This window comes from Protopterus annectens, chromosome 2.part0 (genome assembly GCF_019279795.1).
Source record: "Protopterus annectens isolate FY-2018-M chromosome 2.part0, PAN1.0, whole genome shotgun sequence".
In the NCBI taxonomy this organism is placed as follows: Eukaryota; Metazoa; Chordata; order Ceratodontiformes; family Protopteridae; genus Protopterus; species Protopterus annectens.
The window spans coordinates 709,366,477-709,382,687 of record NC_056728.1 but is presented as its reverse complement, the minus strand read 5'-3'; the positions used below and the strand labels follow the sequence as shown (position 1 = coordinate 709,382,687).

The 16,211-nt window shown below is 44.6% G+C and overlaps 1 protein-coding gene across 1 annotated transcript in view; it reads left to right on the top strand.

The window, feature by feature from the left end:
* The window catches only part of LOC122792773, a 390,852-nt gene extending 375,887 nt beyond the window's left edge, over positions 1-14,965 (top strand). Inside the window, exon 6 of the mRNA XM_044060345.1 lies at positions 14,799-14,965. Coding sequence (XP_043916280.1) covers positions 14,799-14,965 — 167 coding nt within the window. The remainder of the gene's footprint in view (positions 1-14,798) is intronic.
* The last annotated feature ends 1,246 nt before the right edge of the window (positions 14,966-16,211 follow it).

Sequence of the window (16,211 nt, the reverse complement as noted above, 5' to 3'; positions counted from 1 at the left end):
GAAAATCTTTCCTTCAACAAGGTACCACTGGTATAAGAGTTTCCAGGTCCTTAGTGTTCACACCAAAGGCTTTTTAGGTACCACTGGTGTTTCCTCATATGCAGTCTTTCATATAGAAGGAGTAGAATGCAAGAAGCCATAAACCCCAGAGCTTGCAGGATTTTCTTTGCAGATAACTGGGGTCTGGTGGCTAGTTGAGAGAAAAACTGTCGGGTAGGTTTGCTTTTTGGGTGCAAGGAACGTCATCTGGGATGCAGTGTCCAGGCTTGCTCCCAGGAATATAATTTTTTGGGTGGGTAATAGTTTGTAGAGTATACTCTAGGGAGGTCAGTAGGTACTTTACAAAGGCCAGGTGCTTGAGTAGCTTTCCCTGTCTGCCTGAATTAGGCAGTCGTCCAAGCATGGGTAAATTTGAATATTTGTCTGCAAAAAGCAATGCCAAAGCCAGACATTTTGTGAAAACTCTGGAAGCAGTAGATAAGCCAAAGGGAAGCGCAGAGAACTGAAAGTGGAAAGATCCTGCCCTGAAACGTAGATATTTCCTGCATGATTCACTGACTGGGACGTGTAGGTAGGCCTCTTTTAGGTCTAGGGTGGCTAACCAAGCATCCTTGGAGAGCATAGGTAGTAGCTGCTGGAGGGTGAGCATTTTGAATTTTGGTATCACCAGAAAGGTGTTTGGAATGGATAGATCGAGGATGGGGTTCCAGGTGCCCTCCTTTCTGGGTACCAGAAAGTCTCTGGAGTAGAAACCTTGGCCTATCTGTTCTGCAGGAACGTGCTCCATTGCCCTCATACAGAGCAGGGAAAGGACTTGCTTTTTGGCCTCTGCCCACTGGTTTGGGAGTAGATCTGGGAACCCTTTTGGGGTTGGTAGAGTTTGGAAATTGTATCCCTGGGACACTGCTGAGGACCTAGCGGTCGTTGGTAATGGTGGCCCAGCTGCTTGCATGGAAGAAGAGTTTTCCTCCTAGGGGCAAGTGCAGGTGGGCAGAGGTAGAGTGGAAGTGGAGAGTCTCTGAGTTTTTACCATGAGGGTGTGGCTTGGCACTCCCTGGTTTTGAAGAGGAGAACTCCATTGCTTAGATCTCTGCATTCCCTGAGGCTGTCTGGGGGGGGGGGGGGGCTGCTTCCCCAGGGTCTGGGCTGAGCGGACATGGAGGGGGCAAAGGACCAGTGCTTGGACAGGTAATGCCTACTGAACCTGGGTGGCTCGACCTGCAGGAAACCCTTAACTGCCTGCACAGATTTAGCTTTTTCTTCCATCTTTAAGATCTCCACTGACTTGGTGCCAAGTAAGTGGCCTTTGTGGAAGGGTGCGAATAATAATTTGGATTTGACATGGTCTGGCAAGGGCTGCTCCTTAAGTCAAGCATGCCTTCTAAGGACAGAACCAGTGACTGCTGCCCTGCAAGATGCTTCTAGGGCGTCAAAACCACATTGTAAGGTGTACTTAGTTACCTGACTTGCAGAATGCATCAACTCCTGCAACTCTATTTTCTGCTCAAGCAGGAAAAGATTTTTTGTTTGTGGAGTTCCATAGTATGTTGCTGAAACTTTAGCACATGGCACTGACAATTTAGTGTTCTAATAGCAAGAGTAGCAGAGGTGTGTACTTTTTTACTCCCATCTGTCTAATGCTAGAGAATCCCTATTTGAGGGGGGTGGGATTCTTAGCAGAAGTTAGTTTCATTCCTTTAGGCCCTTGAGAAATAACATCAGGGTTAGTAGTAGGATTTTTGAAAAGAAATTTGAGAGTCAGGGACTTTATAGTACCTGTCAGGTTTCCTGGGAGCAGGAGGGAGGTGTCATGAGTAACTAGATTCTATGAAATCATCCACAACATCCGGCTCAGGAGGAATGGCCAGAGGTCTGTGCTGCAGAAGATCCAAGAATTCCCAGAGTCTCTTTTTAGACTGAGGGTAGCCTTGACATTCCCATTGGGAATGCTCCCTTAAAGTATGTAAGGTTGCCCCAAAAGAAAAGTCCTCGGGTGGAGAGGTTGAAGGAATGGATTCCTCTGCATCAGAATCCTCATAAGCAGAGAGGGGTTGCATGTCTTCACATTCAGATGCATCAGAGTCATCGGGCTACTGTTCAAACTACTGGGGACAAATCTCTTTCTTTTGGAAGGTGTAGCTTGACTTCCCCTGATCAGCATTATAATGTCTTCAGCCACTTTAAGTATTTGAGACTAAGGCAAGGAAGCAGGTGCCTGAGACTGGGTCATTGGTTTCTTGGGTGTAGTTCGTACCCTGGGCCTTAGAAACTCTGTAGTTTTCAAAAGAACGGTAGACGAGAAAGTCAGTCTGCGTCGAGAATCGGTATTGTGAAGTACTTCCTCGGATGCCAGTGCCTGCTCAGCGGCTCTGGACCCATCCAAGGCTGAGACATCCGCAGGATCCTTAATCGATGAAGTGTCTCGCGGCATACTGGACTCTGAAAGGGTCTTGGTAGTGGCCTGTGAATCCACAGAAGCGGACATCAGGAGCTGCGAAAGCGCCTCACTGAGGACCGGAAAACTGACGACTACCTTAACGGAAATGTTATCTGTAGGTTTGGACCAGTGCGGTCTGTCTTTATCCTTAAATTTTTTCAGATGATCTACTGTCAGATGCCTTACTGAAGCCATTTCGGAATTCGAGGGCTGAGCGCAAAAATATCTAGCTACAATAAGGGCCCAACGATGAATAGTTCTGGCGTTGAACAAAGCACAAAAGCGACAGCAGGGGATGTCATGGTCTGGGCCTAAGCAAGTGACAGTAAGAATTAGTCTCGGTGTGGTATTTGCTTTCAACAGGCGAGACAATTATTAACTTTTTCTGACGTCGGTTAGTGCAAGAAATAAGGATTCCCAATGGGGTACTCGGCTTTAGAAGACTTAAACTTTCAATTCTGTAGACGAAACTTAGGTAGCGGCTGACAGGCACTCGTGCGAGATGCTTCTGCTTCAGGCTCCACGGCAAGAAAGACTAATGTAATGGCATCTGCTGCCTTACTTTATACCACTAATGACCAGACGTCAGTCCTCAAGAGACCGCAACCAACGCAGAAATACCAAGTCTCTGGTATTTGGGCTAGCAGAGGGCTACCCTGGCATGGATAACCCAGCTGTGATGACCTCAACAGTGAAACACAAAGGACATCAAGTGGTATACTGGACAGACTAAGAGGATAGTGAAGGTTAGGATTTTTGAACACTTGGGGGATATTAGGAATGTAAACATGAATAACCTTGTTGCCAAACATTTTTTTATGATCCATGGTGATTCTGCTGAAAGTTTTGTTTGCATACTGTGTCAACCTTGTATGGTGAGAGGGGGTGATTTGGTTATGAAGTTGAGTTTGGAAAGTAGGATTCTCAATTTTAGGCATTGTATTCAAGGGGTCTTAATCTTGAAGTGAATTTGAATACTTAATATGAACATATGAAGGTTACAAATAATAGAATGTGAATCAAAATGTGTACACTTTGAGAAGATGTAATTATTGTGTATAAGGTAATATGTATTTTGAAGTTGTTGAAAAATTACTTAAGAATATAATTTAGAGGATTACATCTGCAAATATTAAAAATACAGTTGTATTTATACATACATAATATAATGCAAATGCATTTTTATGTATTTAAGGATGGAATGGATGCAACTCTTTAACCAATCAGCACGGGGCATTTGAGTAAAAATGGAGTTCATTTTGTATGGAATTTATCCTTGGAGGTAAAATGCAGAGGTACCAGATGTGTTAAAATAAAGTTAAGCTCCAGTATAGTGCAGCGTGCTCTATTTGTTTTGGCCAATCTAAGAAACCCTGAATGGGGACCAGGGTAATGGAAGAGGGCAGGCAGACAGACCATTAAAGCTTTGGTTTTGTTGGCCTGTTTAGCATTTGCTGTCTGCTTTATTAGCCTCAGGATTCAAGATGATGTCAGTGACCTTGATCTGTTCTCCCTAAACTTGTTCCGGAAGCAAGAGTAGAGAAATATTGCTGCCTCCACTGCTGATGGTAATGCAAGGATTTGCACTAGTGGCCAGTGAAGTAGTCACAGCTGACAGTTACAGCAACAGAAAGTACAGTTGTGTACACTTACCATAAATGTAGATGTTAGAGTGTATTCACTGTTGCAGTCATCACATTTGGGTTATCTGCTTGCAGTAGCCCTAATTATCAAAGTTGTGGGTCCTGCGTCAGTTGTCTCATCTTCCATGACGTCAGCTAGTCAGGGGTATAAAGCATGCAGCTGATGCCATTACATCAGTTTTTCTTGCCCCAGATGTCAGGTGCCCCCCTAATGGGAAGCAATTAAATATATATACAAGGTTATACCTCCAACAAAAAAGCAAACACACCAAAAAGCTTTTAAGCATAGTAAAAAGGAATAGAGGTACAGCCAAAAAAAGTCAGGGGGCTGGAGGGAGGGTAACCAAGAATGCAACAGTGAATACACTCTAACATCTACATTTATGGTAAATGTACACACCTGTACTATGTTCTTCAGTTTCACTGTTGCAGTCATCACATTTGGGGAGATTCCCAAAGCTAAGGATGGGAGGAGGAATTTAGATAGCATTAGGACCAGCTATGAGGCCCTGCAAGACTGCAGTGGCAAAACCTGCTCTGGATTTAGAGAAAACTGGCAAATGGTAATGCTTGGTGAAAGTATGTACAGAAAGTACAGTTGTGTACACTTACCATAAATGTAGATGCTAGAGTGTATTCGCTGTTGTAGTCATTACATCTGGAGTAATCTGCTGGCAGGTTGCCCTCAGTCGGCCCGATTAACAAAGTCTTGGGTCCTGCATCAGTTGCTGTCCCTTCCATGACGTCAGGTCATCGGGGGTATAAAACGTAGTCGACGCCATTACATCAGTTTTGCTTTCCCCAGATGTCAGGTGCCCCCCAAATGGGGAGCAAAATATATACATGTATATAATTTAAAAAACAAAAAATATACCCCCCAAACAAAAGCAAATACACCAAAAAGGCTTTCAAGCATAGTAAAAGAAAGGAGAAGTATAGCAAGAGAAAAACGTGGCTGGAGGGTGGGTAACCAGGACTGCAACAGTTAATATACTCTAACATCTACATTTATGTAAGTGTACACAAAGTACAGTTGTGTACCTACCATAAATGTAGATGTTAAGAGTGTATTCACTGTTGCAGTCATTACTCTTGGGTTATCCTGCTGGTAAGCTACCTGCTGGTAGGCTACCCGCAGTCGGCCAGAATTTCAAAGTCTAGATCCGGCGTCTGTTACTGTCATTTCTTCCCTGACGTCAGTGCGCCAGGGGTATAAAAGATGCAGCAGACGCCATTTTTTTCAGTGTTTCTTGCCCCAGATGTCAGGTACCCCAAATAGGTAGGGCTGAAAAATATATCAAAACATGCATACACAAAAATAACATTTCCTTCATCTACAAGCAAATACACCAAAAAGGTTGTATAGGATAGAGAAGTGCAGATAAATCCCAGCAAGGAGAAGGGGGATGGTGGGTGGGTAACCTGGACTGCAACAGTGAATACACTAACATCTACATTTATGGTAGGTACACAACTGTACTATGTTCATAGTGTTTCACTGTTGCAGTCATTACTCTTGGGTTGAATCCCAAAGCTGAGGAAGGGTGGCTGAGCTAAATAGGATTAGAGGCTATGAGGCCCTGCAGAACTGCAGCGGCAAAGCCTGCTCTGGACTAAGACAGGCAAGTGGTAGTGCTTTGTAAAGGTGTGCACTGAACTCCAAGTTGCAGCCTCTAAGATTTCTTTGGTTGGTACTCCCCTGAGGAAGGCTGCTGAAGTGGCTGCTGCTCTGGTGGAATGAGGCCTAATGCCCTTAGGCACCGATTTGCCATGTTGAGAATAGCAGAAACGGACGCTATGGCCTATCCATTTAGTCTGTTTTGAGATAGCCTTTCCTTGTGATCCTGCAGCATATGACACAGAGTTGCTCAGTCTTTCTGAAAGCTTTAGTTCTGTCCAAGTAGAAGCGTAACTGCCTGTGTATATGTCCAAAGAATGAAGAATTTTCTCACCCTTGTTCTGTGGATTTTGGTAAAAGGTAGGCAAGTGAATGGTTTGATTGAGGGCCATACTGGACACCACCTTAGGCATAAATGTAGTGTTTGTCCTCAGAGAAACCCTGTCTGGATGAAAAATGATGAAAGGTTTCACAGCCATGAGTGCTTGTAACTCTGAAACTCGCCTTGCAGAGGTAATGGCTAGGAGCAGAGCTGTTTTCCAGGATAAGAATTTAATATCTGCTGTTGATGCTGGCTCGAAAGGAGGCAGTGTGAGTTTTTCCAAAACAAAATTGAGGTCCCATACCGGAATTGGTGCGCCCCTTGGAGGCCTAATGTTTTTGGCCCCTTTGAGGTACTGCCTTATTAAAGGATGAGAAAAGATAGGTGGTTCCGTATTGTAATGTGCAGAAATGGCAGAGGCATTAATCTTAATTGAGAAAGAAAGGCCTTTGTTCAGCATCTCAGTCAGGTATTGTAAAATCTGAGGAATGTTTGGTACAGACTTGTCAATGCCTTGTTCCTGGTTCCAAGTGCAGAATCTCTTCCATTTTTCTGCATAAGATTTTCTGGTACTTGGCCTCCTGGCCTCCAAGATAACATCCATAACAGCTTTTGAAGAGGAGTGTTCAGAATGGCTACATTATCCGCCATGCTGTCAGATTTAAGGTCCCGAGCTGGCTGTGCAGGATCTGATTGTTTTGTTGGGTCAGCAAGTGAGAAGTTTGAGGCAATATCCATGCTGGACCTTGAGACAAGCTCTTTAGGATTGGGTACCAGTGCTGGCGTGGCCAGTCTGGTGCAAAAAGAATCATTTTTAGCTTCTCTTGCCTGACCTTTAGGAGTACTCTGGGAAGGAGAGGTAGTGGGGAAAAGCATATACTGTTAGATTTTTCCAGCTGAATGATAGGGCGTCCACTTTCCATGCTTGCTTGTGGTAAATCCTTGTGCAAAATCTCTGCAATTGACAGTTGTGAGGGGGGGGCAAATAGATCTATGCCTGGGCTACCCCATTTCCTTATCCTGAAGACTTGTGGATCCAGTTTCCATTCGTGGGGATCCATGAGGTTTCTGCTTAGCTCGTCTGCCAGAGTATTTGTTTTTCCTGGCAAGAATTGTACTTGCAGGTGAACTTGAAAAGCCAATGCTGTGTCCCACAAGGTCATTGCTTGTCTGCAGAGGGGGTACCGTATGAATGAGTACCTCCCTGCTTGTTTATGTACCACATGACCGTAGTGTCTGCCTTTATCAGTAATTGTCCTGGATGAAGCAGGACCTTGAAAGCTGTCAGGGCATTTTGAACAGCTAGCATCTCTTTTTGATTGATGTGAAGATGCTTCTGGTTTGCAGGCCATATGCCCTGAATACATTTTCCTGCCATATGGGCCCCCCAGGCATAATTTGATGCATCCGTTGTCAGCGTCTGTCTGGCTGAGGGCAAACTGAATGGCAGACCCTTGTGCTGACAGGCTTCTGCCCACCATCGAAACTCCTGTTATAGGCAGGGAATGAGTGCAATTATGGTCTCCAGGCTGTGGCAATGCTGAGTCCAAACACTTCAGATACCATTGTAGTTTCCTCATATGCAGTCTGGCATATGGAATTAGTAGAATGCAGGATGCCATGAAACCCAAGGCCTGCAGGATTTTCCTTGCAGATAATTGGGCTTTTGTTGCCAATTTCTTGAAGTAAGTAGTCAGTTATTTTTGCTCGTCTGGTGTGAGATAAGCCATCTTGTGAGTTGTATTTAAGCTGGCACCCAGGAACATTATCTCTTGAGAGGGCACTAGTTTTTATTTCTTTTTGTTTACTGTGTACCCTAGGCCAATTAGTAATCTTTTTACAAATGCCAGATGCTTTAGAAGAGAGTGTCGGTTTTCTGCTTGACTTAGGTAGTCGTCCAAGTAGGGATATATTTGAATTCCTTTTTGTCTGCAAAATGCAATTACTGGTACCAGGCATTTTGTAAAGACCCTGGGCACAGTAGATAAGCCAAAGGGCAGTGCAGAGAATTGGTAATGCACTGAGCCAGCTATGAATCTGAGGTATCTTCTGCAAGATTGTCTGATAGGGACATGCAGGTATGCCTCTTTTAGGTCCAAAGTTACTAGCCAAGCCCTCTTGCCCAGCATGGGCAGTAGCTGCTGAAGAGTCAACCGCTTGAAATTTGGAACTTCCAGAAACGTATTTAGTAGACAGGTCCAGAATTGGTCTCTAGGTTTTGTCCTTCCTGGGTACTGGAAAAAGTCTTGAGTAAAATCCTTGCCCCCTGCTCTTGTTGTGGTACTTGCTGAATGGCCCTCATGTCCATGAGGGCTGTAAATTTTTGTGCCTCTGCCCATTGATTGTGTGGCAGGTCTGGCATGCCCTTTGACCTTGGCAGAGTGTGAAAATGGAACCTGTAGCCTTGGGACACTATGTTCAGAACCCATTTGTCTTGGGTAACCATTTGCCAATTTGATGAAAAAAAGTGCTAGTTTTCCCCCTAAGGGGGCTGTCAAAAGAAAACTGCTTGGAACTGGTAGAGGAAAGTCATTGGGACCGTTTCCTGTAAGGCTGTGATTTGTCTTCTCCGCTTTTGGAGGTAGGAGCCCCCCATTGTTTAGGCCTGTATGAGCCTTGGGGCTGAGATTTGCCTCTGGGACGCCTGTATCTGCCTCTTTGTGGTCTGTCTGAGACTGGAAAGGACCAATTTTTAGAAGGCCAGTTCCTGCTAAACCTGGTTGGCTGTACCTGTAAGAAATCCTTGACTGTCTGCATGGATTTTGCTTTATCCTCCATTTTTTCAACACCTCTTCTGCTTTAGTGCCAAATGAAGTATCATGCTGTAATGGTGCATCTAATAATTTTGCTTTAACATGATCAGGCAGATTTTGTTCCTTTAACCAAGCATGCCTTCTAATAACAGAACCTGTAACAGCGGCCCTGCAAGAGGCCTCCAGTGAATCATAACCACAGCTTTCCCACTTGTTCAGTTGCATGCAATAAATCCTGCAATTCCTTGTTCTCTGAACACTCAGAATTTGACATTTTCTATTTAAGTAGACATTAAATATTGCGGATATTTAAGCATATGAAACTGACAATTTAAAGCCCTTACAGCCAGGGTGGCAGAAGTGTATACTTTTCCCCCCCATCTGTCTAGAGCCCTAGAATCCCTATCACAGGGGACAGGGTTTTTTGCAGTGGAAGCCTCAACCCCCTTGGGACACCGAGAAATAGTTTCTGCATCAGCAGCGGGGTTTTTATATAGAAATTTATGAGAATCCGGGACCCTGTAGTATCTATCTGTCTGGCTTAGCAGGTGCAGGGGGTAAAGAGTCAGGGGACAGTCCGGACTCTGAAAATACATCTACAATGTCTAGAACAGGTGGAATGCCAAGGGTTCTATGCAGAGGAAGAAGCAAGAAGTCTCGGAGCCTTTTCTTAGACTCAGAATATTCTTGGCTCTCCCAGTGGAAATGCTCCCTCATAGTATGCAGTGTTTCACCAAAAGAATAGTCCTCAGGAGGAGAGGCTGAAGGAATGGATTCTTCAGCATCAGAATCCTCATAGGGAAGCATGGAGTAATCCTGTTTAGAAGAGGAATCAGAGAAAATAGATAGATACCTGATCAGAAGAATCATACTCAGTGTCTTGCCTAGGCCTCTTATCATGAGGGGGATGGGAGCCCCTGATCAAAGTAATTAGGTCTTCGGCCATTTTCAGCATCTGGTTTTTAGGCATGGAAGTCTAAATAGGAGAATGCTGTACTTGTTTCTTTGTCTTTAGAGCTGCTTTAGTCTTTGAAGTGGAGGATGGCTTAAAATATAGTTTGTGAAGGTCTGAAGACACCCTCAGAAGCAAATGCCTGCTCAGCGGCTCCAGACCCATCTGAGGGATTGATTTCAGAGTGTCCAATACCTTGAGTTTCCAGAAGCCCGGTCGGCTCCACGTGGGAGTCGGTAGCGGCTGTGGCTCTGAGATAGCGGGCGCCAGGGGCTGCGAAAGCACCTCACTGAGAACCGGCGACTGGCCTAGAAGAGGCTTCGTAGTCTGTTTTGGACCTCGGATGCCTATCCTTGTCCTTGCGGTTTTTGTAAACTCCTTTTGTCGGCTGTTCCGCCGGCATTATATAATTAAATCTTCAGCCAAAGTTATGAAATGCAAAATCGAACCGACGCTTGATAGTGTGTTAGTTGAATCTAGCACAAAAACGACAGCTAGCAACATTGTGATCAGGGCCTAGGCAAGGAATACAGTAAGAGTGAAAATCCTTATGCGGTATTTGCTTCCCACAAGAAATACAATTGTTTTTTCTGACATCGGTCTGGAGCAAGAAAAAAAAAGTTTCCCCAACGGGGTACTTGGCTTTAATGAAGACTTCGGTTCTGAAATTCAGATTTGAAAATCTCAGCAGTCTGCCGACCAGCACTTGCGAACTGCTTTTGCTTTGGCCACCACGCGGCAAGAAAGACTGAAGAAAATGAGGTCGGCTGCATCTTTTATACCTCTGGCGCACTGACGTCAGGGAAAAAGCGACAGCGACAGACACCAGACCTAGACTTTGGAATTCTGGCCGACTGCGGGTTGCCTGCCAGCAGGATAACCCAAGAGTAATGACTGCAACAGTGAAACACGAACATCTGTACTATGTTCTTTGTGTTTCACTGTTGCAGTCATTACATTTGGGTAGAATCCCAAAGCTATGGTTGGGAGGTAGAATTATACAGCATTAGGAGGAGCTATAAAGGCCCTGCAGGACCGCAGTGGCAAAGCCAGCTCTGGATTTGGAGAAGAGAGGTAAATGGTAATGTTTGGTGAACGTATGAACTGAGTTCCAGGTAGCAGCTTCTAGAATGTCTCTGGTAGGAACCCCTCTGAGAAAGGCTGCAGACGTAGATGCAGCCCTGGTGGAATGAGATCCGATCCCCTTGGAGATAGGTTTACCATGGTGCATATAGCAGAAACGAATACAATGGCTTATCCATCTGCTTTGGAATAGCCTTTCCCTCTGCCCCTGCAGCAAATGCTAGCAATAGTTCAGATTTTCTTAGAGATTTTGTCCTGTTTAAGTAGAATACAAGTTGTCTGTGTACATCCAATGAATGCAGAATCCGCGCACCCTTGTTCTGTGGATTGGTAAAGAAAGTTGGCAGATGAATGGTCTGATTAAGAGCCACACTGGATATCACTTTAGGCATGAAAGATGGATTGGTCCAGAGAGCCACCCTGTCCAGATGAAAAATAATGAAAGGCTCCACTGCCATAAGAGCCTGTAATTCTGAAATCCTTCTAGCTGAAGTGACTGCCAAAAGGAAGGCCGTTTTCCAGGAGAGACATTTTAGGTCTGCAGTAGCAGCTGGCTCAAAAGGAGAGAGAGTGAGTTTTTCCAAAACAAAATTGAGGTCCCATGCAGGAGTTGGAGCTCTCCTGGGAGGTCTTAAATTTGTGGCCCCTCTGGGATGCTGCTTTAGCAGAGGATGAGAGAAGAGGGGAGGTTTTGTGTTGTAATGAGATGAAATGGCAGAGGCATGGATTTTTATGGAAAAGGATAGGCCCTTATCTGAGGAATATTGGGCATTGCGCTGTGCTTATTCCTTGTGATTTGTTCCAAGCACAGAATCTTTTCCATTTGCCAGCATAAGATTTTATAGTACCAGGCCTTCTAGCCTCCAAAATGACAACCATTACAGGTTTGCTGAGGGATGCCAAGGGTGAAATTAGTTGATTAGCCATGCTGCAAGATTCAAAGTTTGGAGCAGAGTGTGCAGAATTTGGTAGTTCTGCTGAGACCGTAGGTAAGGTGTCTGAGGCAGGTGCCACGGAGAAAGGTGTGACAGTGCACAGGAGTGGGTACCAGTGTTGGCAAGGCCAGTCTGGAGCAATCAATCATTTTTGGTTTGTCCAGTTTGACTTGGTAGAACTTTGGAGAGCAGAGGTAGAGGGGGAAAAGCATAGACTGAAAGGTTTTTCCAGCTGAACGATAAGAGCATCCACTTTCCAAGCTTTTTTTTTTGTGATGAATTCTTGTGCAGAATTTGTCCAACTGATCGTTCTGGGGTGAGGCAAAAAGATTTATGTCTGGGCTCCCCCACTTGCGTGTCAACATGTTGAAAACTTGTGGTTCCAGTTTCCATTCGTGTGGGTCCTTAAGATTTCTGCTTAGTTTGTCTGCCAGAGTATTTAGCTTTCCTGGCAGGAATTGAACTTGTAGTTGTATTTGATAGGTCAAGGCGGTGTTCCACAATGCCACGGCTAGTCTGCAAAGGGGGTAGGAGTGTACCCCCTGCTTGTTTATGTACCACATAACTGTGGTGTTCTATCAGATGTTGTCCTGGATGAAGGTAGCCCTTGAAGGCTGTCAAGTGCATTCTGTACAGCTAGCATCTCTTTCTGATTGACATGTAGGTGCATTTGATTTGGGCTCCATTTGCCCTGAATTCACTTCCCTGCCAGACGAGCACCCAAAGCATAATCTCATGCATCTGTAGTCAGGGTTTGGGCGGCAGGGAGTGGAGTGAATGGCAGTCCCTTGTTTTGGTGGCAGGCCTCTGCCCACTATAGGAACTCTAGTTGCAGGCAAAGTATAATAGGAATCATTGTTTCCAGGCTGTGACCATGCTGACTCCACAAAAGTACCACTGAAGTTTCCTCATATGCAATCTTGCATATGGAATTGGAAGAATGCAGGAAGCCATGAACCCCAAGGCTTGCAGAATTTGTCATGCAGATAGCAGGGTTTTTGTGGCCACCTGTTTGAATTAAGTCACCAACTGAATTTGCTTTTCTGGCGTAAGGAAAGTAATCTGGGCAGTATTATTTCAAGCTTGCACCCAGGAATGTAATTTTTTGAGAGGGTACCAGTTGTGATTTCTTTTCTTTTATGGTGTACCCTAGACAAGTTAGAACCCTTTTTGCAAACGCCAGATGCTTTAGAAGAATGTCCTTGTTTTCTGCCTGAATTAGACAATCATCCAGGTATGGATATATTTGAATATTTCTTTGCCTTCAAAATGCCATTACTGGTGCCAGGCAATTTGTGAAGACCCTGGGCGCAGTAGATAAGCCAAAGGGCAGTGCAGAGAACTGGTAATGCAAGTAACCTGCTTTGAAGCGGAGGTATCTTCTGCAATATTCCCCAATTGGGATATGCAGGCAAGTCTCTTAAGTCTAGAGTTACCAACCAGGCATCTTTGCCAAGCATAGGTAGTAGCTGTTGAAGAGTCAGCATCTTGAATTTTGTAATGTCCAGAAATGTGTTTAGAGTGGATAAATCCAGAATTGGATGCCATGATTTGTCTTTTCTGGGTACCAGGAAAAGTCTTGAATAGAAACCTTGTCCCTTTTCCTCTTCTGGTACAGGCTGAATAGTCCCAATGTTCATGGGGGACAGAAATGGTTTCTGGGCCTCTGCCTACTGATTTGGGGGCAAATCTAGCCAACCGTTTGGGGTTGGTAAAGTGTGGAAGTGGGATCTGTATCCTTGGGAAACTATATTTAAAACCCATTTGTCCCAAAGTCCTTTGCCTGCAGAGCAATCTTTCCCCCTAAAGGAGCAGTCAGTTGAGAAGGGCTTGGAAGTTTTAAAGTTAAATCAATGAGACAGTTTACCATAGGGGTAGTCTTGCTACTCCCTGATTTGGAAGTGGGAGCCCCCCACAGTCCTGTGCGTACCGTGGGACTGAAGCCTGAGTGTTCTGCTGATTCTGAGTTTGGACTGAGAAGGCCTGGAAGAGGAAGGAAAGGACCAATTCTTAGAGGGCCAATGCCTACTAAATCTTGGAGGCTGTACTTGCAGGGAATCTTAACAGTTTGCATAGATCTAGCTTTTTCCTCCATCTTTTTAAGTACTGCTTCTGCTTTGTTACCAAACAGGCGGTTCTGGTTTAAGGGAGCATCCAGCAATTTAGCTTGAACATGACCTGGCAAAGATTGCTCCTTAAGCCAAGCATGCCTTCTAAGCACAACCCAGTGACAGCACCCCTGCAAGATGCCTCTAGTGAATCAAAACAACATTGCAAAGTAGGTTTTCTAACTTGTTCAGCAGAATGCATTAAATCCTGTAAATCCTTATTTTCAGCAGAGCCAGGAAACATAATTTTCTGTTTAAGCAATCCAATAATATGCTGCTGATACATATGAAACTGGCAGTTTAAGGCCCTAATGGCCAAAGTTGCATAAGTGTATACCTTCTTACCCCATTTATCCAGCGCCCTGGAATCTCTATCAGAGGGGGTAGGATTTTTGGCAGTAGTAGCCTTAATGCCCTTGGGTCCCTGTGAAATGGTCTCAGGATCCGCAGTAGGATTTTTTTTAAAGAGGAACTTGGGAGAGTCAGGAACCCTGTAATATCCATCTAGTTTTCTGGGAGCAGGAGGAAAGGAGTCAGGGGCCAAGCTAGATTCTGAAAAGGCATCATCAACAATGTCCAGTACAGGGGGGATAGCTAAAGGCCTGTGTTGGGGGCAGGAGTAAAAAATCCCCAAGCCTCTTTTTAGAATCAGAGCAATCCTGGCTTTCCCAGCAAAAATGGTGCTGCACCAGATGCCTTGGCTTAAAAAGAAACCTTACAGACACTGGTACCCTCTAACCAGGTAGAGCTAGACTCTAAAGCGGCATTAGCCTCCAGGACAATCTTCTCCTATGGAAGTTTCTCAGAGGATTTCCAAACTTCTACAGTAGCTGGAGGAACTGGTGGCACAAACCATGGCAGACCTAGATCAGATCTCCCCACCCACACCCCAAAAGATATTTCTACCCTTATTTACTGGTCTTTATATTTACTGTACTTTCTCCCAGGACAGATGAAAAAGGAAAAGGCTGATGACGCACTTCATTTCACAGACATGCCTCACGATAGAGACCCAGGTTTGTTTTCATCTCATCCTAAAGCAAAGAACCAAGTAGGTGCTGTACAAACCACATCTCAAGCATTTATTCATTCTTCTCTGAACTCTGAAGGTTAAAGCTACACCAACATAACTGTGGAGCTGCAAAAACCCACTAAAGTTTCTCCACTTTATACACAACTCTGGACTAATCACACAGCCTTTATCAGCTTACAATACAGACCTACTTAACCACCTCAAATATCAATGAGGCCCTGTCAACTTAAATTTGCTCAGGCTCAGAGCAGGTGATGTATAAAAAGAATCTACATCCTCTACTCTGCACTGGAAAGACATGTTTAATAAGCATATGCTGACTTGCTCATTACCAGAAGGAGTACAGCTTCGTGATTTTTCTGTGGACTCTGGCTCAAGGTGTGGTGGTTCCTCTCCAGCTGCAAAATAAAGACAAACATGGAATGTTAGGTTAATGAATTCTGTTCATCATAATAATCTAAACTGAACAGACACCTTGCTGAAACAGGTACACAGAAAGAAAGTACAGTTTTGTACCTACCATAAATGTAGATGTCCGAACTGGATAGCATCTGCAGTCATAACAAATGGGTTGTCCTGTCGTCAGGCAGCCCTTCGGTCGGCCAGATTCCAAAGTCTGGGTCCGGCTTCGGCTGATGTCGCACTTCACCCGACGTCATCTCTGCTGGTCTTCGGGTATAAAGGCATCAGCCGACGCCATTTTCCTCAGTGTTTCTTGCCCCAGATGCCAATTGCCCTCTTGGAAAGCTAAAATTTGGATAAAAGCCAATGTTTCCAAAATAGTAGAAGGCAAACACAAAATATAAACATGTATGTACATATATACAAACAAATACACCATAAGAGACTCCCCCCCCCCCAGATAGCTATTAGGAAGGTAAATACCCTAGGAGTACCACAGAGGGGAAGGAGGGAGGGTAATCCTGACTGCAGATGCTATCCAGTTCGGACATCTACATTTATGGTAGGTACAAAACTGTACTATGTCCTTCATGGATGCATCTGCAGTCATAACAAATGGGTAGAATACCATAGCCAAACTAGGGGAGGAGGAATAAAAATTATGGTGTAGTCAGGATCCCTTGCAGTACAGCAGTGGCAAACCCTGCTCGGGATCTAGAGTATAGAGGTAAATTATAATGCTTGGCAAATGTATGCACGGAGGTCCAAGTAGCCGCCTCAATGTCCTTGGTTGCCACTCCTCTTAAGAAAGCTGTGGTAGTGGCTGTAGCCCTTGTAGAATGAGGTCTTATGTTCTGTGGAATTGGTTTTCCATGGTAGGAGTAACAGAATCTTATGCAATTTCCTATCCATTTGGAGATTGTCC